This window comes from Protomyctophum parallelum, assembly GCF_964188405.1.
Source record: "Protomyctophum parallelum genome assembly, chromosome: 3".
Taxonomy (NCBI): domain Eukaryota; kingdom Metazoa; phylum Chordata; class Actinopteri; order Myctophiformes; family Myctophidae; genus Protomyctophum; species Protomyctophum parallelum.
The window spans coordinates 10,564,006-10,588,483 of NC_139698.1; the positions used below are offsets into that span (position 1 = coordinate 10,564,006).

At 43.2% G+C, this 24,478-nt stretch overlaps 1 protein-coding gene across 1 annotated transcript in view; it reads right to left on the bottom strand.

Moving 5' to 3' along the window:
- Nucleotides 1-338: 338 nt before the first annotated feature.
- Nucleotides 339-24,478, bottom strand: part of me1 (malic enzyme 1, NADP(+)-dependent, cytosolic) — a 97,192-nt gene continuing 73,052 nt past the window's right edge. Inside the window, exons 7-15 of the mRNA XM_083761302.1 lie at nt 21,823-21,926; nt 11,809-11,918; nt 10,392-10,489; nt 8,794-8,907; nt 7,121-7,226; nt 6,863-7,005; nt 5,757-5,930; nt 1,705-1,803; nt 339-1,329 (exon numbers count right to left, since the gene is read on the bottom strand). Coding sequence (XP_083617428.1) covers nt 1,162-1,329; nt 1,705-1,803; nt 5,757-5,930; nt 6,863-7,005; nt 7,121-7,226; nt 8,794-8,907; nt 10,392-10,489; nt 11,809-11,918; nt 21,823-21,926 — 1,116 coding nt within the window. The 3' untranslated portion in view covers nt 339-1,161. The remainder of the gene's footprint in view (nt 1,330-1,704; nt 1,804-5,756; nt 5,931-6,862; nt 7,006-7,120; nt 7,227-8,793; nt 8,908-10,391; nt 10,490-11,808; nt 11,919-21,822; nt 21,927-24,478) is intronic.

The window sequence follows — 24,478 nt, forward strand, 5'->3', positions numbered from 1 at the left end:
TATGTTCCGTTTTGCGCTGACACCTGATGAATAACGGCAAGCTATATCAACATTGTAATATAAGAGGAATATGAGAGGGGACTGCATGCGTCACAAGTTCAACTCACTATTTATTAGTGTGTGCACGGAGGATATTTACTAAGGCGGATCTATAGTTTACCAAGTCATTATAGAAGCCCGTTATGGCCCCCTCGTATCAAAGTAGCTAACATATGTTCTGCAAACGTGCTGTGCTCTATTGGATCCCAAGATTGAACCCCAGACCTTTATAACCGTACTGTGTACACACGTTTATACCGGCTGAACAAACACATGTAGGTGACTACGAAAACACATGGTAAACATCAATCAAAACTTGTTTTATTTGACAGTGTTTGGTTTTGTCTTTTAGCTGACACAATCATAACGATAATTCCCTTTTACAGAACAATTAAAAGGTAACCTGTGAATTTTCTCTAAATATATCATTGTAAAATGAATTGTGCATACAACGGAATTGGCTCTACGTTCTATTGCCATGATAAGCTACTCTTTAAATTTAGCTTACCGCTCTATTAGATATTACGAGGGACGGTTGTAGGATCTTGAGCCCGAGAACTCCTAAAAAGGCCAAATACACAGTAAAATCTGCAGAGTTCATTTAACTGTTAAACATTTTAATTGGGTAGAATTGTTACCTTTTAGAGTTAAATGAACACTCTAGGGCAGTGGCAGTGACTCAGGAGGCGGAGTGGGCCACTTGAGAATCGTATGGTTCCCAGTTAGATCCCAGGCTCCCCATGGTCAGTGTCCAAGTGTCCTTGAGCAAGACACTGGAACCCCCAATTGCTTTCTCTGAGCAAGTTTGTGCCTTGTATGGTTTGTTTGTGCACATGTATTGCACACTGTAAAGCGCTTTGGATGAATGTGCTATTATTTAAATGCACCATTTCATTCTATTTTATGACTTTAAACACTAGTGCATTTATTTGCCGAGTAGCATCAACATGCGTCACCACAGCCAATTTCACAGCGACATATTGATGAGAAAATTCTACACGTGGCCTCTTAAAAAAACGTTGACATCGCTGCAGTTGATGATATTGCACTTCAGTAGTTAGCCTTGTTCTCTCTTCTTCTTCTGGCGGCCTCCCTGGGCATCTGTCTCTCTGTCCACTTGACCTACAGTTTGCAACTCTGGATGGTCATGGTGTCCGCTGGCCAACGATAGGCGTCCACTGCAAACTCATCATAGTCCGTGCTGTAGATGAGGGAGCGGACAAACGCCTCCTTGTCAGCCGGCTCCGGTTGAAGCGTCGCCATGTTGTGTTTGTACGCATACTCGACGATCTACGAGAAACACACAGTTTTACAAAGGAGGTTTTTTTCGTAGGTACATTCTGCTTACCAAGTTTCCAAAGACAACTGTTGAACTTTTTCTTTTTAAAGTGTTAAGCGGTAAGAATAAATCCTTTGGCCTGTTTTTATGTTCCATTAAATGTGATGAATGTGAGAAAGGTTGGCTAGCCGAAGGTGTTTTGTGTGATTTAAGCCACAATGGAACCAAAGGTCATTCTGCCCTTTTTTATATTCTCTTTATTCGGGATGTGCAAAAATCAATTCTCTTTTATTCACCCATTTCTTTGAGAAAGACACACAAAGCACTGGCAGAATGGTACACCTGTGACCTGACATCCAATTATATCTGGTGACTGAGGATCTCACCTTGACGGCCAGTTTTAAGGACACATCCCTGATGGAGTTGAGAGGAGGGTACAATCTTCCCTCTGCCAGGTCCTTGTCCGTCACCAAATCAGCAATGGTCTGGTGACAAACCAAAAAAAAAGCTCAGGAAATACAGTACAGGAGGCGCTACGGCACATCATACCAGGCAGGCACAGTACACAATCAATATGATATTTTTGTTATATTTGTAGACTGGGGAGGGGGGTCAGGTCAGGTATTGGTGTGTGTTTGTGTGCCAGTGGCCAAGGGGTAGAGTTTGGAAACCGGAAGCATCCTAGTTCGATCCCGGACTTTCAGTAGAACATATATTTAGAAAAGGCTTTAGGGGGTGACATTCATAGAGTGGGTATTGTAAGTTTTGCCAGTCAATAATCATATCAAATTTTACTTTTGTTTTATTGAAAAAGTTACACAGTATAGCTTCAACTTTCACTTCAACCATTTTTTAAATGTAGTACAAACAAATAGCAAATCTACAAGCTCACAACCCATCGTAATTCCCATGCTTTTGTTCTTGACTATTGTAAATCGCTCTGGATTAAGAGCGTCTGCTAAATGCCTAAATTGTAAATTGTAATGCAACACATCGTGAGCTACTTTTGCGTGACACTGACATACGACGAAGTAGGGCGTTCATTTACGAAAAAAAAGTTTAATTATGGAGATTTCTACTCCGACTGAAAATGCTGCCCCATCGTTGACAACAGTGGAGAGAGACTGGAAGTCATGGGAGAGAGAGACCAGGATTTAGGGGACTAGGAACCAAACCACTGACATTTGGAACTATAGGTGACACATTGCTTTAAAGATATATTTAGTGATTTCACTTCATTAAAATTCATTTTTTTTGTGGTTAATCCTCCCTACTATGCTGACCATATAAGGAGTTCCTCCCTGTCCCCAGTTATCCCCTGGGGTAAAAAAAAACAAAACGTATAGGTTTCGTTTTTGGCTAGGGTCGTTTTTGTCTCCAATCATGATCGATTGGGGGCGGGCCTTGGTGCACGTGCTGTTGGCCTGTTGCGAGTCCCCGCATTGTAAAGCGTGTGCATGTGCACATCTTGTTACCGGGGCGGACCGTTTTCTTTCTCACCAAATCACCCAAATCATTGAATGCTCCATTAAACTGAAGCTTTAAATAGACAGTGGTGGGATGATTGCAAAAAAATACTATATTAAAGGTATATTCAGTGATTTCACTCAAAAAACCTTAGGTTTAGTTTTTGGCTGTGGGACCCAGCCTTTCGTCCAATCAGGATAGAGAGTCAAAAACGAAACCTAAGGTTTTCTGACCCCCAGGGGACAGGGAGGAACTCCTTATATGGCCAGCACACTCTATAGTAGGGAGGATTATCACAACAAAACAAAAAAATAAGTGATATTTGAATTAAGTGAAATCACTGAATATACCTTTAACATAGCAAGCAAGCATAACAAATAAAACCAATAAATATTCTTCCATTTCCGTCCCTGACATTCTGAAGAAGTCGATTTAATTATCAGATGTTCCCCCAAACCACTCTAAAAGTAGTTATTTCTTGCTTCCGAACACCATTTCTCTATTTATCATGCCTTCTCTCTGCAGCGTTTGTTCTGACCTTGGTTTGGCTTTACAGTACAGTATGTACACTACGACTTTAAAAACCTCACCTTTATGTCTGCCATGCCTTTGTTCTGACCTGTTCTGTGTTCAATACATACACACAATTCCTTTACACGTTTAAGTCTTCTAATTGGGGAGTAATGCATGGGCTGAATGTCAGATTGATTATGTCATATGGGTGGGTGTTATGCAAACAATTTTTACTTAAGTAAAAAGTATCAATGCGGCAATTTACAAGTAAAAGTCCGGAATTCAAGTAAAAGTAAAACAAGTAAGAGTATTGGCATCAAAACTGAGGCTCAGCTTCATCGTGCAGGATTAGTGAAAGGTGTCAAAGTGTGTGTACATGCGCAAGAGTGCACAAGAAAGGACCACAAGGCTAACAGCATTGCACTTGTTAAATCTGAGGGTTCAAAGTGATTCTGCAAGGCCCACGTCATTCATTTGTCTCTCGTAAGGTAAGGTCACATCACAGTGGGAGGGCAATCTTACAGCAATGTGAGATTAATGTATAGGTGAGCCTCGCATTCAATCAAATCACACAGTTCACAGATGAGAAGGGAAGATTAAAGGCTTGTTTCAATCGATGCTCAACAGTCTCTGGTCTCGTGGGACTAGTCTGTGACGATGGACTGAAGTTGGGGTGAAAGAAGTAGTGATGAAGAACTAGAAAGGTGCAATTTGGGGAAATTGCAAGTGTGGTTGCACATAGGCCAGGATCAGGATGTGCAGCCAAAAGTTCAATTTGATATGATTATTGATAGGAGTGAGTTGCGGCTGCTGGGACCACCGGGGTGAAGGAAAACACTGGGAGAAATATAGCGCTGGATGCCATGCGACATGCGATCTAAATTAGGTGCTGATCCAATCCTGTGTTTGTGATATACTGTACTGTGTCTTGTTTTTATGAAATAGGCAACTCCCACAAATTCTGCAAGCCAATAACATTGTCACGTAACTCCTCAGTTTTTTGCATCAAAAGGTTACATTTGTGGCACCCCCTACGGGTCAAAGAGGAAATGCTTTTGGATATTCGTTGAGTACAGTCTTCTACACGAACCTCTGCAATTCAAATTCAAACTTGGGGTTGATTGGATTGCATTTTTTGGTTAAACTAAGCCGATTACGCTCAAACGATATTGACTATCAAAATACTGCATTTTCATTGCAAGGGTCCAGAGATCATCCATTTTTGTGAGATTTGGACAAATAGGAGGAAGAAGCAAAAAGTGTGTTGTGTTTGAAGAAATTTTAAAATGGTGGAAAATCTATACAGATACAAATAGAGATATTGTGGAAGTTGAGGAATGAGACGAGCAGACGGAGAATGTGAGTCTCTGAACTTTACTTCCAACAAACAACAACCATACACAGGTACATCACTTCCCTATATCACTTCCTACATCCTCCCGTTACCACCCAGTGCAATGGTGCTCAATCTGAGGTGAGGTCCCCATTCAGTGTCCACCACAGTATCCTATATGGGGAGTTTTTTTATTTATTCTAAATAACAAAACGTAAAGTGGACTGTTATATCGTCAGCTTCATGGTTTTATCGTCACATCTTGGAGTGAGTGCCGCCAAAACTGTGGTAGTAGTAGTAGTAGAGGGACAAAATAAAGTTGTAATGAAGTCACCCAAGCACTATAGTGTTGCTCTTAACCCATTCTGACCTGAGATCAGATTCTAATAATGTCTCATCCTGACAGTTTTCTGAAAAAGCTGTTTCTATGTCAGTCGTTCTTCGATTTTTCAAAAAATAGCAGACCTACAAGCTTGTAGCGCGCCACCGAGTGGCGCGCTACGAGCTTGTAGATCAGCTATTTTTCAATAGCTAAAGTATAACACGACCAAAAGGGGTTCCCGCGCAAAATGGGTTAAGGGCAACCACACTAATGAAGTAAACAAAGGGCAAGGAGGTACTGTAGGTCCGTTGAGACGAAACGCGCCAGGGAAGCACAAAGCAATGTTTCTGAGTTCTGGAGGGCCATTAGGATTTTAAATGATGACATGGACCTTGGGAGACGACAGGGATCGGGTCACCCCCCACGCACTTGAGCGTGGAGAGGGGCAGTTGAGTGCACGTGCGCACATACACCCCCCCCCCCCCCCTCCCTTCACAAGGACATGATTTACACATGGACATGACACATACCTCTATGGACATTATTATTGTTGTCATTTATTACAGTCTTGTTGTTTTTAGGGTTAAATGGTAGATTCTATTTTTAGCCTTTAGTCCTCTTGTCCTGTTTTACTGCTCACTTCTGTGGGGCTGACCTTCGTACATTTCACTGCATTTTAAAGATACGTATGTATGTGACAAATATGTATGTGACAAATAAAGATTGATTGATGTGGAGATATCGTTGGGTTTAAAAAAGGCCCTGAGTCTGAAACAAATGATTCAAACATAGAGGCCGGGTACCTCTGCTGTGGCGAGGAAGAGGTCGTCACTGATGTGGCGTATGGAGCAGGCCGTCACCCCGAGGCCCACGCCCGGGAACACGTAGGCGTTGTTACCCTGACCCGGGTAGAACTTCCTCCCGTCTGGAAGCGTCACTGGGTCGAATGGACTGCCACTGGCAAAGATGCCCCGTCCCTACAGAACACATGGGGAATGGGGAATGGAGGGACACACGCGCTACATTAACCCAGGGGCACATTCTAAAATCACTGGTTCTGAAACTTTTTTGTGCCAAGCAAACACATTTTTCAAAAATGTTCATAAAAAGCAGATGTACAAGTTGATGTACTTTATTATGCTTGAGAACTACTGTTCTAAACCAATGTTTTAAATCTAAAATGGCACACGTGCTTTCCCTGTTTTAATGGGTTAATAACACATTATTACATACAAGTTGCTTGACTTAGTATTTACATATTTCAATTTAACAGACAAGCCCCATCCTATATAAAACCCATTTTAACTTCAAACACATTTTAATCATGTTAGATTCTTTGGAAACACCCGTCCTTGGTAAAAATGTGTTTTAGCACAGAACACATGCCTGAATGTGTGCATAACAAGTTTAATCTAAATCACAGTAGCCTTGTACGAGGTATACAGTAGCCTTTCAAAAGTAGAACATTTTAATATGATATTACATTATAGTGCCATCTTTTGGTTGACTGGGAAAGGTTTTGCTATGTCTGAGTTTGCACATCATAGCTACTAATAAGGACAATATTAATGTATTGTGACATTCTTCTCTATTTATTCCCTAATGTTTACATTACTTGGCATATAAATACATTTATACATTTTCACCATGACAGTTTGACTTCATTCTCTAAACAGGTTTGAGAAAGATTTGAGGAAAAACTGTAGTTGAGTTTATATTTATCTGTCCCATTGTTATTAAGAAATATTACACTACTATAAAAATAAAATTGAAAAAAATAAAAACTACTATGCTCTGTTCTTTTAATTGTAATGTTAAATAAAACTCACAGCTAAAACATCTGACTAACTGAGAGCACATATCGATACAGTCAAGACAAAGGGAACAGAAAGCAATTCAGAGCAAGTACCTCTGTGATGGTATAACACTGTTCTGCTGTGCATTCAGCTTTGCTTGTTGGGTTGCTGAGTGCAAAGATGATTGGCTTTTCATTAAAAGAGGCCATGTCCTTGATAATGTCCTCTGTGAAGGCTCCGGAAATGGCCGCCACGCCTGCAATACAGAACCAATATACAGTTACTTTCAGTTCAAGGGTGCCTCTCCCGTCTAAAAGCATACGGAAATGGCCTGAAATGAGCCTTCTGAGAACAAAAATGCTTGTTTTCACCAATGATGGCTGTGGGTTTGAGTTTCCGCACCACGTCTTCCAGCTTCCTCATCTGCGGATGCTCATGTGCAAATCTCACCTTCTCGTGAGTCAGGTGGTCTCGTCCCTAAGAGAGCAGGGGGGGGGGGGGGGGGGGGGGGGGATGTGGAGGTGAAACGAGAGCGGAGAAAGAGGAGTAAGGGGAGTTATGAGGTAAGCAAGAGTAGAATAATGAGTGGATGAACACAGAGAGGTGAGTGAGTGAGTGAGTGAGTGAAGGCCTATTCATAGTCTGGATTTTCGGTGGTAAGGTGACCACCGCTCCGGTGGTGAGCTGACCACCGGAGCTGAAATAACATGGGGGGTGGTGAGTAAAAACAGAGAGAAGGGCTGGAGCGGTGGCGGTGGTTTGCTCTTCAACGCGGCTCGTGACGTCATGTTGTAGTTCAGTGGTCACCCCACCACCGTAAATCCAGACTATGTATGAGCCTTGAGTGAGTGAGTGAGTGAGTGAGTGAGTGAGTGGTTACTCCACGTAACTCCACGAGGTAAGAGGGATAGAGATAGTTAGTGATGTTTACAGAAAAGGATGTTTTATTATCACCCAGAAGACCATTTGAAGACCAGAGATCATTTGTCCCCACATGTATAGGACTTCTGAACAAACAGGCCCGAACTCCGTTATCTGCATAATGTGTAATGTGATATGAACTATACAGTATGTAGACTATTCTATTTTCCACTCTGTAAATAAGAGCGGTGTTGTGTAGTATTGTCAATGTATTGTGTGATCTAGTGTCTATGTATTGTGTGTTTGTATGTATTGTGATGTTTGTGTCCTGATGGCTGCTTGGCACAAATTTAATTTCCGCAAAAACAAATAAAGTGTCTGTCTGTCTGTCTGTCTGTCTGTCTGTCTGTCTGCCTGTCTGCCTGTCTGTCTGTCTCTCTCTTGACAGGTTCCTTGCTGAGGAAAAGCTCAGTCAAATGCAAAGCAACCTTGTACTGTAAATTTAAACTCAACTTTTGACAAAAACTGAGAGATAATCGGAGGGATCTATTACACTACCATCATCTGCAACCATTCTTGTCTCCTGTTTGGCTGTAAGCTGGTTAACAGCTGGTTAACCCAGTGGAGGATTTGGATAGATGTGAAATCTGACAATTTACAACAATCCCGATCACGATTTTTCTTTGCTCCCGAACCGATTTTCGATTATTTGATTTTGAGTATCTGCCGATACCGATTTTTCCCGATCAGATATTTTTTTATACCACTTATGCCATATCACAATAGTACAATATCCAAAATCACAGACAGTATCCAGTCTAATATCATGATATGGGTATAATATTGATGCTAGGGATGTCCCGATCTCGTTTTTTGCTCCCGATCCGATCATTTGAAAATGACGTGATCGGCCCAGATTTCCGATCACGTGATCGGATCAGGAGAACCCTAATTATAATATGATTGTATTGTATGTGTTAATCTTTGGTGGCACAACAAAACTAAATCAGAGGGAACAAAATAACAGCCTCCACTCCTGGAAGTCATGCATTTGAATAGTAGCCTTTTATAGACCTACTTTAATAATGGTACAGACTAAAACCCTCAGAGGTAATTTATATAAAAACCTTATATAACCTTAAAAAACCTATTATAAAACCTTATATAAAAAAGATATAGTTACCTTGACGATGAGACCCTTGGAGTCAACCATCCAAATCTTTTTCAAACACTTTTCTTTCGGAAGTCCCTCCTTTTCCATCGCCATGGTGATCAGTTCAGCAATCCCCATGGCAGCCTGGATGAAAGAAGAGATGACACAAAGGAGGAGAGGAGAGAGGGAGCGAGAGAGAGAGAGAGAGAGAGAGAGAGAGAGAGAGAGAGAGAGAGAGAGAGAGAGAGAGAGAGAGAGAGAGAGAGAGAGAGAGAGAGAGATACAGACAGCAAACATTAATTTATAATTAATCACAACTTATTTAATGTCATTTTTGTTTTGTCACATCAATCCAAACAAGTGCTCCCTTGCAGAATATTTTGACATGGTTTCAATTACTCTAAAAACTCATCTAGCATTTATGGCCGTTCATACCAAGATTAAATGTGTAATGGCTATACACAATACACATAGCCATGTGGCCTGGGCCACAGGCTAAACAAATAAACAAAATAGTGCTCCCTATTAGAATATATTTGTGCCAATGTCGAATTTATGGCCATTTTCCTGTTAAGGGCTTTTTTCTGTTGTTATAAAGAGTTTATTGTTTAGTCGACTGTGATTCATCGTACTGTTTTAAAGCACAATTAAATTCTGATAGAGGTTTGGGTGGTGTCATTACCTTTCATGATGTAACTCCAAATACTGGCGAGATATCTTCAATAGTTGCTCCGCTGAATAATACATTGACGATCCAATATGTATATTCTGCCCGTTGACTCAATTAGATACTGGTACAGTATGTATACAATTACAAAAGCCGGTTCAGCATTTTATTTCTCCGTTTACAGATAAAGGTATTAGAGCCTACAGTAATTTGGTGATGGAAGCATACCTACAGGATCTTCTTGCTAATTAAAATTACGTTAAATTAAATGAACATGACCAGGTTTTGTAATTTTATTTACTGTTTACCAATCCAATAATACATAATGGCAAAATCCTCTTAATTTGTGTTCATTTGTGTGCCAAATGTCTCAGTAGACTTTCCCGCGTAACGTCCGGGTATGATGATGTCACATAATATCCCATTCTGACCTGAGATCAGATTCATACGAGGTTTCCACTGGACACACATTGGTCTGATTGACCCATTCTGACCTGAGATCAGATTCTAAAAAATGTCAGTCGTTCTTCGATTTTTCAAAAATAGCAGACCTACAAGCTCGTAGCGCGCCACTCGGTGGCGCGATATGAGCTTGTAGATCTGCTATTTTTCAATAGCTAAAGCATAACATGATGCCAACACCAAAATGGGTGACCGGTCAGAATGGGATATATATATACTGCCTATTGAAGATCTCCCCAATATTAGGCGTAAGATCAGCTTGAACGGTTAATTCTGCAACCACACAACCATAATGTTGTGGTTTCTATAACCTCCTGTATTTCCTGTTCCTTTACAGAGTAAAAGCGGCGGCCATGTCTTCCCGGCACCCCAGAGCTTCTATTTTTGAAGGAATCCCGGCGCTGATTGTGTTTTAAGACCTACTGTAACCTTGTTGAATTAACTGACGAGTACGCACTGGGTTGTAATGGATTGTTGTGTGTTGTATTTATACACCCACCTCGCCTGCACCTTGAAAAACAATGGTATGGTCAGACATTTTGGTCATGGTGAGGCGGAGAGCAGCAAGGAGCCCAGCGACTGCCACTGCAGCGGTACCTGGGGGAGATCGAGTCATGTACGGTATGCGTCATTCATTATTATCAAAAAACATATTGGAACAACCTTGGACTTGCAAATGAAAGAAGACTTTCGACTCGACTCATTCTGGTATGTTTGATTGTAGCTGATGACGACCCCAAACATGTTTGAAAGTGAGCATGACACAAGAAGCTTATTGTCATATTTATGGATTGCATTTTTATAGCGCTTTTCCAAGTGCTCAAAGCGTTTTACAATGGTCCATTCATTCATACATACATTGGGAGGTGAAGCGGCGAACAGTCGACGCCAGCATCCTCACTTCCCACATTTCCACACCCATGGTTAGCAAGCTCACACCGACGAACTCATTGTAGGCAATGTGGGGTTCAGTGTCTTGCCCAAGGACACTTCGACATGTGGACGGGAGGAGCTGGGATTCGAACCGCCGACCCATGGATCATTGGACGACCTGCTCTACCTCCTGAGCCACAGCCGCCCCAATTGATGAAATTTGATGAAAACCCATTATTGACATATTATTCAGGCATGAAAAAGCACATTCTGTGGTGTGCTAATCGTCTTGGAGATGCCATGGGAGTATGAATGTCTATGTGAATGGGTGTGTGTGAAGACTACAAATGGTCGGAAGATTAGAAAATGATGAATAAATACAGTCCATTTACCATGTAAAATTACTGACATAACTGTACATGCTGCAAATACATAATGTACAGCAACATTACTGTAAATAAATGTGCACATGCATGCACACACATGGACACAATTATGTATGTCAGTTCTGTCATGTACATTTCCAAGAAGGTAGGCATTACCAGATCTCTGTATACTTTCCTTTTGCTAAGGAAAGTAAGGATGCAAATGGAAATCGAATACCAAGTAAGTTGTGTGTTTTCTAATTCAGACTGCAAGAACTCAACATTAGAAATAACGGATTGTATTTGCAACGTCCGTGCTCATAACATTGTTTTTTTTGGGTGGATTTTCTTTTTTATTTAAGCCACCTCATCACTACAACATTCGTTGATTGCTGGCAGGCTGGTACATTGTAATACAAATTTACAGATAAATAATCAGGGAGAAACAAGCCTTAAATTAGCCTTATAAAAACTTGTGTATAACTCGCTTCTGTAATGAGGGTTAATTTCAGGGGAAAGGTGTCCAAATAGGCTCCTCCTTCAAAGTGTGGCTGATTGTGTGGCCTCATTAAATAGCAATTGGCCCAGAGAAACAAATTAACTAGGATAGTTATATAAGGTTATAGGTTCCCCAAGTGTGTGCGTGTGCGTGCGCGCGCGCGCATGCATGTTCATTACCTTGGATGTCATCATTGAACGTGCAGTATTTGTTGCGGTACTTGGTCAGCAGCCGGAAGGCGTTGACATTGGCAAAGTCCTCAAACTGAATGAGACACTCCATTCCATACCTGTTAACAGACACATTTAATCAGGCCTGATTGACAACTGGATGTGAATACCAGGGGATGCTAAAACAGAGAAGGCACCCAGTGGTTCTCAAAGTGGGGGCCAATGCAGGGAGTTATTAGACTGTTCAGTCCTGAAGGGGGCAGTCTTCCACTGTGCAAACGAAGCAGATTACAGTAGAGGAGGAGAGCTCAGAAAACAGAGATGCTTGCGTTGCACTGACTGCTGCATTCATACTTAGTTGTGTGTTGCGGAGTCATGCACCGAAAATAGTGATCTTGCTGATCTTCAGTAAGCAACACGCAACAGTATGAATCTGGTCAAATGCCTAGTATTAGGTTTGATGAATATGTATGTAAGGATTTCAAGTTATTTCTGATATTCAAAAACTGAAACTCAGATGGTTCAATACTAAAACCATGAGTATCTTGTAAGCAGAGATCTATAATATGATGATCATTTGATTTGTCTTACTTTCATTCTAATCATTACCTTGTTAGGGTAGGTGTCTTACATTGGAGTGATACATGGACAGCACTTCAGTCAAGTCTCCGAGTCGAACATAATCCATTCCTACTGTAAGTAACACATTAGACTTTAGAAACCCAGGTTTGGTAGAATGCCATCAGACAAACGGACACCTGTCGGCTGTTTTACTGCAACGAGGGAGGTCGTACCCTCACAAAGGACCAGATCCATTACATTATTGGAAAATAATACATGGCCCACCCAGTCTCCAAGTAAAACCCAGAGCTGTTCTTCTTTTTTACAAGATGGAACAAGGACCTGACACACAATCCAGTAGCACCAAAAGCCTTAACCAATAACACCCTTACAAAAACAACAGCAGACCACTGTGACCTTTGTCGTGACAGACAGGGAAAGCATGTTGGTCTTTTTAAGCGATGCTCCATGGCTGCCTCGCAAAGCTATGAAAACAGAGTCGTATAACCAACGTGCACCCTTTTATTAAGTCCACCGTAGCAAATAGACAATAGGCATAGAGGTTGAGGTCGACATGAGCCACTAATGAAAACTCCGGGGCTCACGTTTCAGTGGCCTGCTGGCGAGGGAGGAAATTGAGGACAAGCGAGACAAAACAGCACAGAGTGCATGTTTATTAGAGCCACGACGCTCACAGACTCTTCAGACTTCACCCAATCTCCTCACGCTTACTTATTATCGTCCTGCTTTTTTGAACCGTTTAGATCATTGATATGTTGCTTACATGTTACTTCCTAACCTAGATACCTTGTGGCACATACTGCTCGACCACTTACCCCGTTGTTGGTTGACTAGGGTTCATGGAGCTAGCTTACTACTCCCTTTTTTTACACTTTCACAGTTAAATTGTAACTAGGATCTTACGGTTTAAATTGTAAAACAGACATGGGAAACAACAGGGACAAGAAGGGGAGGTGATGATGCCTTTCAAATCGTTTCACAGTTAAATGTGATCATCATTAACTTTAGTATTGAGGTTTCTGTATCAGTGCCTCTGTCTCCTCTCTCTCCCACTCTCTCTCTCTCAGCGGTTTCATCAAGCCCCACCTCATGGAGCACATGGAAAAGATTCCTCCTCTGGACTTTTACTTGTGTCACTGTGTAATTCTCTAAAGTGGTTTCCCATGCAGTCGGATGCCGACTGCTAAACGCCTCACACATCTCCAGCGGCATGGAAGATGAGGTTTGGAGGAAGAAGAGGGGCGGCTCCTCCCGAGAGGAGAAACGGGTTCGGTGGCAGTAAAAAAGAAAAAACTAAAATGTCCTGATCAAAGAGTGTCATCATTCATAGCTGTCTCAGCGTACAGCTTACTGTATACACAGTATAAACCAATGCCTCATTCAGCCACCGACTGTCTGAGCTAATATGGCGGTAGCAAAATGAGAGGCAAATGGGTTTTCTATCAAGGCAGAGAGGCACGCTAAAGCACCACAAGCCTACATGGAGGATAAACAAACAAAAGCCATAAACTTTTCAGTGAGTCATTGGAAGGCAGGGCGACATGCAGCCCTGCCTGCCGGGCGACGCAGGCAGCATGCAGCCCTCTTGTGTGGTTCCGTGTGCCCTCGTTCAACCAGAGAGAGGTCAGCCGAGTTCAGGCAAAACCGAGTCATCTATGTCAACAGTCCAACGAGGTGGCTTTGGACACAGTGGCAGATCATAGATGACATCTATGCTAGATTAGAGGCTGAAGCTTAGATTGATGATGGTGGAGAAAACCTGTCAGGAACCAAGTTCACATTAAGCATGTCGCTGCATTTTTTTTTTCTGTCCGGCTTTTAATGTGGAATGGAAACATCAGCGTGAGGGTATTGAATATAGCATCTGAATATTAAATCTCAGAAAGATCAGAGAGTCCTGAAAAGGATCAGAGAAGTACTAGCTGTGAAGATATGCATAAGTAAATGCCTATAAATATTATTAATAGGCCTTTACTGGCTATAAACTACAGTGTGTGTGTGTGTGTGTGTGTGTGTGTGTGTGTGTGTGTGTGTGTGTGTGTGTGTTCTGGATGTGGTACTGGATTGGGAGCAAGGTTTTCAGTTTCATAACCAAAGCTTTGGCTGTCAGCCTTTTAGGGAATGCTTGCATGAACTTTATGGATGCGTGCGTGCACGTGTGTGTGTTTGTGCATGTGTGTGTGTGTGTGTGTGCGTATGTGTGTGTGTGTGTGTGCATCACCCAGAACAAAGCTCCTCTTCGAGGTCATGTGTGTTCATAGAGTCCATTCTTCCAGAATCGTGTTGTCTTTCCCAGACGCCCATCTGAATGGAACCCACAATCCCATAAAAATGCATATTTCTGCTAGTTGTTAAACCCCCCCCAGGACACAATGAGGCTTTGGATGTGCTTTCTTCCTTGACAACTAAAGGACAGGACAGAGCTGTAAACCTACATCTAAGGCACACGAAGTGCATAGGATGAGATTCCTGCCTCACCGACTGAGTCTGAAAGTCTGAAGTGGAGCAAATGAATTAATCTCTAAGAGTGAGAAGGCAGAAAAAAGAGAGGATGAAGCACTCGCAGAGAGAGAGAGAGAGAGAGAGAGAGAGAGAGAGAGAGAGAGAGAGAGCGAGAGAGAGAGAGAGAGAGAGAGAAAAAAGGACTGAGAGACAAGGATGGGCGCGAGAAGCGCGGACGGATTGGTAGTTCTCTAAATCAGGTCTCTGTGTGACAACTAGGATCTGATTCATGGCACACCATGGGGACACGGTGGCTGCTGGAAAAAGAAAGAGAACTCTCTCTCTCCAAGCAGTCGTTGTCTGGCAGCAGCATCACTTCCCTTTTTCCCCTCCATCCAATATTTTGTCAACAGCAGTAACTGTTCAGACAGATTGGAGACCCAGGAGGAGTGTCCAGCTGGGAAAACACTCCGTCCGTCACAGGCATACGCGAACAGGTTTCCTACACCTGTTGCTGGATGTAATACAGAGACAATATAACGAACCATGAATTATTTCCGTGGCATGGCCGTTTTTCTTTTCCCAGGCAGGCAAATGTGGCAAAAAACGCACCTGATATGGCCTTTCGGTTATGCGTAAACTTGGCGTGCAGAGAGAGAGAGAGAGAGAGAGAGAGAGAGACTAACGGTACGTGAGGGGACACCTTGCAAAAAGCTAAACTGTGTTCCGTCTTTGACATAGTAACTTTTAATTAAATCCTGGATCGGTGCCTGCATATAGAGGCACCGATCAAACCTTCCGTTCCATGGGACTGTTATTTAAATCATCTGAGGGACATGACCAGAACAACATAGAACTCCTTTGTTCTTTACTATTCTATTCTGCCCATGATTCATGACTCGCAGGAGAATATTGCTGGAGGAAATAGCTTGCCAGCAAGGGAAAACACTTAGGACCGTCATTTTCAAATAGGGGCACATGGAGGTTTATCCATCACTGGCTAACCGAGTGTAAATGTGTCTGACATTATTATTTTTTATGTTTGATACTATGAAAAAGAATGTGAGATGACAGCACCCCCCCCCCCCACCCATGTGTCAGATCACTCAGACGTGCAGTATTGCGTCTGGGCCGGTGCGTGTGATAAGTGTGTGTGTCTGCGAGAAACCTAATCTGTCTTTCGCCAAGACGCGATGAAACCTGAAGCAGGGCCCTGGATCTTGGCGGAAGTCCTTTCGGGCTATACTAGAGGCAGTGGAGGGAGCATGAAATGATTCTTTTAGCCTTCCCTGCACGCATTCCGAGGAGCCGGCGACCTCCATACAGAGGGTCGCTGACAAGGGCGTACTGTCCAAACACAGCTGTCTAAGCAGCGGCCATGCACGTAGAATGCACGCAGACATGCTTGCAAGCATGTAGCACAGACAAACACCTATGAACACAGCACAACACGCACACACACTGCTTGCCTGTTTCTCATGTCCCTATGGAGCTTGGGAGCTGCGGTCTGGTCCCTCTTAATAAATCCCAAGCCCCCTCGCCCCTCTCTCCAGAGAGCCGGCGTCTCTCAGCGCACATTATTTCTCAAATCCCCCAACCCATCATTAAAGACGGAAACACAGTCTGCATTCTTTCTCCTTTCCTCTATCCATCCGTCTGCCCCTCGGTTTGACCCCTGTTCTCCCAGGCCCAAGAGTCCGACCCAGTGGTGGCCTATTAAGATGGCGATGGACAGGGAGACTCATGCAGAGAGACAGATATGACAGAACAGGACGTGGCACTGCACTTGGCATGATTTCAGTGGAATGAACTTTAAGCGCTGATGGCAAAACCTGCATGACGTCTTTGTGAACACAGAACACAACGGATGCTGAATTATTGAGTTGAACTTCAGTCAATTGACAAATAAACCATGGAGATACGATAGACTTAACTTTGAGATACGATAGACTTAACTTGTCAGTAAGGGGATTGATAGAAGACTCCTGCACTGCAGCAACAAACCGCTTCTGGGATGTTACTTGAAGAAAGCAATCAGTCAAAGCTGAACTGAGGATTCACGGAAATAAATTGTACATTTATATAGTGCCTTACTCATTCACACCCATTCACCCACCGACAGCAGAAGAGATCAAGGCAACATGATCCACAGCGGGAGCAGGGAGCGACATTCCGATTCCGAGGCGGCCGCTCTACCTCCTGAGCCACTACCGCCCCCACATAAGAGTCTGGAATATTGTTGGCTGGTTTTGTTTGGAGGGTGTAGCGTGTCAGCATTTCCACTGAGTCTGGCCAGAAACAAAAGTAATATAGACCACCTGTTCATCTTTATACTCTAGATATAGGCCTACTTGACTGAATAAAAGGATCTTGGCCCAAATCCCCCCAGAAATGGAAATACCACCCAATCTCATTTCACTATAAAGTGGACATCCGCATATTTCTGGGGTAAACTTCCTGCCTACAACGGTGCCCGGGAACTCCAAAGAACACTAGCAAGAGTCCCGCCCCCTTTTATGCTGACGAGAGGGCCGGAAGCGAATTCCCCATTCATTTTTCTCATAGACGGATCAACATATGGAATGAATTCTGTACTGGCCATATAAGGAGCATGTCTACAGGGTTTGATGAAGTCAGATCAACATATGGAATGTCAGAACAGGTCAGCTCCATACAGTATATGGAGATCTAAGGGTCGTATGGGTTTGATGAGGGCCCAGGTAGGGCCGGGCCTTCATTTTCGGGCCTGTTGAGAAGTGAGAGGTTTTCGCCGGCTGCCGGGCACGGCTGCACTAATAACTTTGTGGAGATCCCTGATGTCATCAATATTGGCCAGAAACTCTACATCTGACCTCAAACCCTTAGACCTCCATACTGTATATGGATAAATGTCAGAACCTGTTCTGACATTTCATATGTTGATCCTTCCCCGTCCATCCTTCCTCTTCGATGTCTCCCTTTTGACTTATACCTGTCCATTCAAACTCTAGACGGGCCTGCCCTAAAGTTATTAGTGCAGCCGCGCCTGGCAGCAGGAGAAAACTAGACTTCTCAACAGGCCCACCTGTCCATTCAAACTCTAGACGGGCCTTCCCCATAGCTTAACTGCGACAGCAGGTCGCATTTACTATGACATCAGAGATATGAGATATCCCTGATGATGTCACGTGATGTCACGATGACCTGGGCACCATATATGGGGGCTTGCCTGGGGTGACCAACCAACCAACACACTGACGGGAAATGCACAATTCCGTAAATGCAACCAACCTGCAGTCGCAATTATACTGTACATGGTGGGAATTGGCAATGACTAAATTGGAAAGAATAAAAACAAAAAGTGCACAAAGTCATCTTACACAAAAAGAAATGCCTGCAAAGCTCTTAATTCGTTTTACGTGATGAATTGGTGAGCATAGCATTATGGATGTCTCACTTAGCCAGGAGCAGTGAGGGGAGGTAGCATCACTTTTCTGCAGCTTTGTTGAAAACTGAAGACGAATAATACAAAAAAATAAACTCCAGGACTGTAATCATTCATTCAATCTCCAACCCCATAATTATTCATTTCCCGCCAATCTGGCTCCTTCTTCGGGGAAAGGCATTGCTGTTCCCTGTAGTTGAGAAGCCACCTAGTTATTAGAGAGACTCATGGCTTCCTGATGCCAGCTGGAGGGGCCCCAGCCCAGAGCCCAGCTTCTGTCTCTGGACTCTGGCCCCTCTAGGCCACGATGGAGCCTAACCAGGCCCATGTGTCTGTGGCCACGGTGGCTCCAAGCAGGGACAAGACATGTCAGCATGCATGAAGGCATACTGAATGCCATGAACACTCGATAAGAGCTAGCACAGAAGAAAAACATAAATGTACGGACAGTTGGACCCTTATGTGCACAAGCCCCTTTCATCTTAGTTACTGACGAGAATGAGGTCTAGCCGACACCAACTTGGGACTCCTGGATCACTGCCCTCCACACTTTCCTATCTAACCTCAGGTTCTTGGGCCCTACAGTGTTTTTAGCTAAGATGTCACGCCGCAGTGCGTCTACGTAGGTGGTGCGCTTCTTTCCCCTCCTGGCTCTGCCCTGGGTTGGCTCCCATTTTACAGTACGTGCCTCAAGTTCTGGGTGCCTGACACAGTACCCTCCCAGCCTCATCCTTCTCTTTAAAGACCACTTCACCACTTTTCAATCTATCTTCATATAATTGTTTCTCACTGTTTTTTTACTCTGTCTGAGTCTGTGTCTCATAGGAGGGCTGTGGTTAGTTCAGAAACCTGTCCACCAGTGACATCATCGATGGGGAATCCAAGCTATTCTTGAAAATGTGCAATGCGAAAATAGAAGCCATCGTTCTTATGATAATCAAAATCTAAATAAAAAAAGGTTTTCAATATTTTATCATAAACATTATTGAGGACCAATCATATGAAGATAGGTTGAAAAGTGCTGAAGTGGTCCTTTAAGATTAACATCTTAAACTAGAAGGAATGCAAGCACAAAGAAGAACACACACGCAAAAAAAGAAAAACTATATCCAAAAACTTTCCGGTGCAAAGCTCCAAAGGCATATCATGTACGGGATGATAGCCAACGCTCACATTCTGCATGTCTATTCAGGCACTTCTTATTTCATTATTGTAACAGACAACATGACGCCACCGGACGCCTTTCGGCTACAAAGCCTTCCATCAGTGCAAATTATCGATTATGCCGAGGAAGGCCTTGTAGCCGAAACGTGTCCGGTGGTCATGTTGCCTGTTATACATTAATACAATAAGAAGTCCTGGAATGAACAGAACCTGCTGGCTATCACCCATTTCATCCTAGACAGGATAATACACATCCTGGTGTACGGCACGGTGCACTCCATGAATACACTCCATGAGTTCACAAGTTTGAAAAAATGCTATCTCTTGCCATCTATATAAAACCAATGTCCTGACTTTGTTACTGAAATGACTGAATTTGACAGTGGTTAAATAAACTGTGAGCATGTATATATATTTTGCAGTGCAACCCCAGGTCACAGAGAGCTACTGCAGCTGCTGAAATGGACACACACACAAACACACACACACACACACACACACACTGAAGGAAGCATGAGGTCAGTTCGGGGCTCTCCCCAGGTTGTCAGAGGGAGAGTAGCGCCCAGGATTACAGCTTAGGCGATTGGCACCAGCGGAAAAATGGGTTACAAAAATTGTGAGATAAAAGCATATATAAAGCCTCTGATGCTAGGGGGTGGGGATAGATACACTATAGTAAGGCCTCTCATCTTATTCGACCCTCATCAACTGTGCTGCCAGTGATTTCCAAAATATCTGGAAATATGTGGGGGATTTAAATCCCATCCATGTGTGTCACTCTCACAGAGTAACATCTCCCCAGACTGTCCTTTCAGACAAAGACAACTTTGATTGTTTGGTTATGGCCAGCCAAAGGCCACTCATCCCACCTAAGGGCAAAACCATCTCTGTGACATTCAGCATAAATCCACCTCCTGCATTCCTCTTCTCCTGCGTAGCCAACACGTGTGAGAGAGTCCTGAATACAGTCAGACATACTGTACAATCAATGGAGCCATCACATTGCTGTCATAGTCAAGACACATATACCCGAGGAGGTTGAGACGGTCTACGCGGTGACAACCTCAGACCTGGCAATATTATCTAGGTTATAGAAAGAACAGATGATCCGGGCACTGAAGAGCAAAAAGAGGAATAGATGTATTTAATTACAAGGCAACTGCCTATATATTATCTAGGTTATGTTGGCCAGAGGACGCCTTCCCAGCGTGGCAGGGTAACCTGCTGACACAGGCTTCATCAGATCGGACAGCGTGAGGTCAGAAATGTGCCTGCCGGTCATATTCCAGTTGCGAAACCCACTCACTACCCAGTACCCTGCATGCACCCTCCAAGACAGAATCACACTGAGAGACCCAGAAGGCCAGAACCTAAATATCCAATCAGCTAACCCCAAGTAACACTCAACTTCAGATAAAGCATACAGAAAATCCCCCAAACAATTCCCAATAAATCTTCTAAATGACGAATTAAGAGTAGAATGTACATTTTAAACATACTAAATGTAGTTTGGGCTATTGACGTGTATTGTGGATTACTATAAATATTTACATATTTCAGTTTTGTAAACTGCGATGTGAATGTGAAAAAAAACATCAACAGCATAGTGTGTGTGTGTGTGTGTGCGCGCGCGTGCGTGTGTGCGTGCATGCATGCGTGCCTGCATGTGTGATGGAGGCTAGTGTGCAGTCAGATATTTACTCTGGACTATTGAGACTGCGGTCTCAATACTGTCTCAAGTCCAAACCGACTTTCCCCACAAACCACAACCTAGACCAGAATTACAGTACATTCCTATTACTGTAATCAACTGATATTGTAAAGCATGACTTCAACCGGGTCTCGCTGCCTGGACAGCTGCAGCCACAGGCACAGCATCTGTCTAATCAATTATTGCCATCATCAAAGAACCATCATGATGGTGCCAATAGTCGCCATAGTTTCTAGAGAATATTCAATAAGGCTTAGCGTTACCTGGTAACCATTTTCGGCCAGTGTTTTTGGCTGTCAATTCTATGGAAACCAAACTCAGTTCAAGGAAGATAAAACTGAATTACTGCAGACGTAATAATGTTCCAGCTCCATTAATGTTCATAAGATACAGTATATCAGAAGAAAGGAAATCAATCACATGCTTTTTGGATTAATTTAAAGCATGATCAAGTACAATATCGGTTGAGTTGAATGATTGCATAGTAAGTGAATGATGAAATGAAGGAATGACTAATAAATACTTACATTCGTTCCATTAAGGGATCAGTGTGCTATATAAATATTATTAGGCACGCAATAGGACCATGCTAGACAGCTTAGGCTTTTGTTTCAGAGCTCCATGTGGTGTTTCTATCAAACTGAAAATATCAGACATCATAAAGGATAAACGGGGGGGACAGCGACAGCCATCATCATACCTGTCTGACACCGCCTTCATGAACTCTTCCACCAGGTCGTCGTATGCCTGGCCGCGCACCCGCTTATGCCTGAGCCCGATGTAGAGAGGGTCCTTCAGCAGCTCCTGGAGACCAGATGGAGAGAGCAGGTGAGAGCAGCAACGGGAGGAAAGAAGAGACAGGACAGGAAAGAAGAGAAGAGAAGAGAGAGGAGAGAAGTGTTGCTTTTTGTCTCCACCAGGCCGAAGGCATGGGGGGAGAGTATGTTTTGCACTCCGTCCGTCCGTGTGTCCGTCCGTGTGTGTGTCCGTGAGCAGCTAATCTCGGCCACCGTTAACCCGGTCGATGCCAAATTTTGCACACACACTCCCTGGATGCCAACGATGAACCTCTGCCCCAAACTTTCCAGAACGGCCTGTTATAGCGCCACCAGGAGGCCGCTTTGTGCAAAACAAGTTTTTGCACAGTACACCTACAGATTTTGTCCAAACATCGCGCAAATTGGTACACAGTCTCTCTAGAGCCATTCAACGAAACGGGTCTTTCAGATTTCTCAGACTCCATCCTGATTGGTTAAGATTGGCTTCCAAAGTTCACAGGAGTGCTCAGTTTCAAACAAAATGCTGCAAATCATGAACACATCGCGTGATTTCCGTGAAATTGTGCACTCACATTCCCACTAGGCCGAGGAAGAAATGCCACATGAACAATTTCAACTCAGCCTCAAGGTGGCGCTATAACTGGCCGAAAAGTGTTTTTACCTCTAACTGCACGGATCTGTGGATAACTTTGTATGCCAACTCCCTAGTTTACTTTTGTTGCCCTTATATCCAACCACCAGATGAAGGCAAGCTGCAATGTCCTACATTCCTATCCTGGTGGAGACCTGTGCCCAGAAGGGCACTTTTTCTAGTTCCATTTTGTTTCACACATCATGGATTATTATGACTATAGGTTTGGGTACTGAAATTCCGTAACAAGCCAGAATCAAATAAAATGCCAAGTACCAGGTATATACCCACAAAAACACATTTTGTTTTGGTCCTGCTTATAGGTTTCTAAACATGCAAATAATAATTTATTATTTCAAACAAAGGCACATAATTATAGCTATCTGCCAGGGCCCATGGCTTGGCCACATAGCATAACACGACAGATATAATGTATCAATCCGTTTATACAATATCCTGTGTAGCATGCATGCATATAATAAGTGTAGTGTGTAGTGTAGTCCTTTCACCCCAAATGAAGAACGGGGTGTCACAGCTATACCCGTCACTGCACACTGGATGTGCTAGTGAGGAGCCTACACAGACACCTCTTTCATCATGGCACTCTGACACCATCATTGGGACAAAGATGTTTGTATTTTGGGGCTGGCTGAACCCAAGGGGAATAGCCTGTTTCGGGAGATCGGGATCGTTTTTTCAGTATGGTCTGGAGCAGTCTTGCTTGACTCCTACGTCATATTAGGTGGGAACTGGCAGCCATGACTACCAACAGCAACAACAACAAAATTACTTTATTATAAAATGTAAATATATTATTTTTCTACATCCCAGTCCAGTGATCCACAGATCAGACTAGTGATTTGCAAGATTACATACTTTAGCTGCAAACATGCCCTCCTGTGCAATGACTGATATGGAAACACTGGGAACATATGAGCTTTAATAATCACTGTCTCATAGTCATACAGTTTTTCTTTTTTTAAACCAGTCCCAGCTCAAATGCAGAGATAGAGGATATACTGTAGAATGAAGTACGCACACACACTCGCAAACGTGCACACACGCGACACACACACACACACACACACACACACACACACACACACACACACACACACACACACACACACACACACACACACACACACACACACACACACACACACACACACACACACACACACACACACACACACACACACACACACACACACACACACACACACACACACACACACACACCTGTACCTCTCCAGAGGCCTGTGACCTCTGCATGCTGTAATGTGTGCCATGTGTGCCTGATCCCAGAGCCTTCAGAAGCCTCCCATCAGTTCAGATAAAATCAACATTATGTCTCCATGTAAACCTGTCTCAGTCGCTGTCATTTCGAATGCATTCAACTAGTTGAATCCACCTCAAGGCATGGATCATCATTACACGAGTGATGAGTGAATTACTATGTGACCAGTCATACAAAAGAAACCTTGAAGCTAGAGGTATATTTCGCCCTCTTCTCTGCTTGATATGAATCAATCGTAGCAGCAATTTCCTCTTGGAAATAAAAATTATAGGCAGTTTTTCTTTCCTGTGGCAAAACACATCTGTGTGATCCAACATCTCTGTGATTGAAATACACCAAGACTTCACACAATCACACTTAATGCAGTTTCAACCTGGATAAAGCCATGTTGGACTGGGCAAGTGAAGGAAAGGGTTAGTTCGTTTCCTTGCTTGAGTATGAAGAATTTATCGCCATTATACATTTTGTAATACACCCGGCTTCATTTAGTGCCATTTCATGCTTGACATTTTGTTTGGAGTCGTTAACTGGCCTTGTTTCTTGTTGCGTTCCATTCTGGCATGTAATAATTTTAGTGATGACCAGATTGAAGATCTGGTTAGGCATTAAAATAAGTACCGGTAACTGTACCTGCACTCTAAAGCTT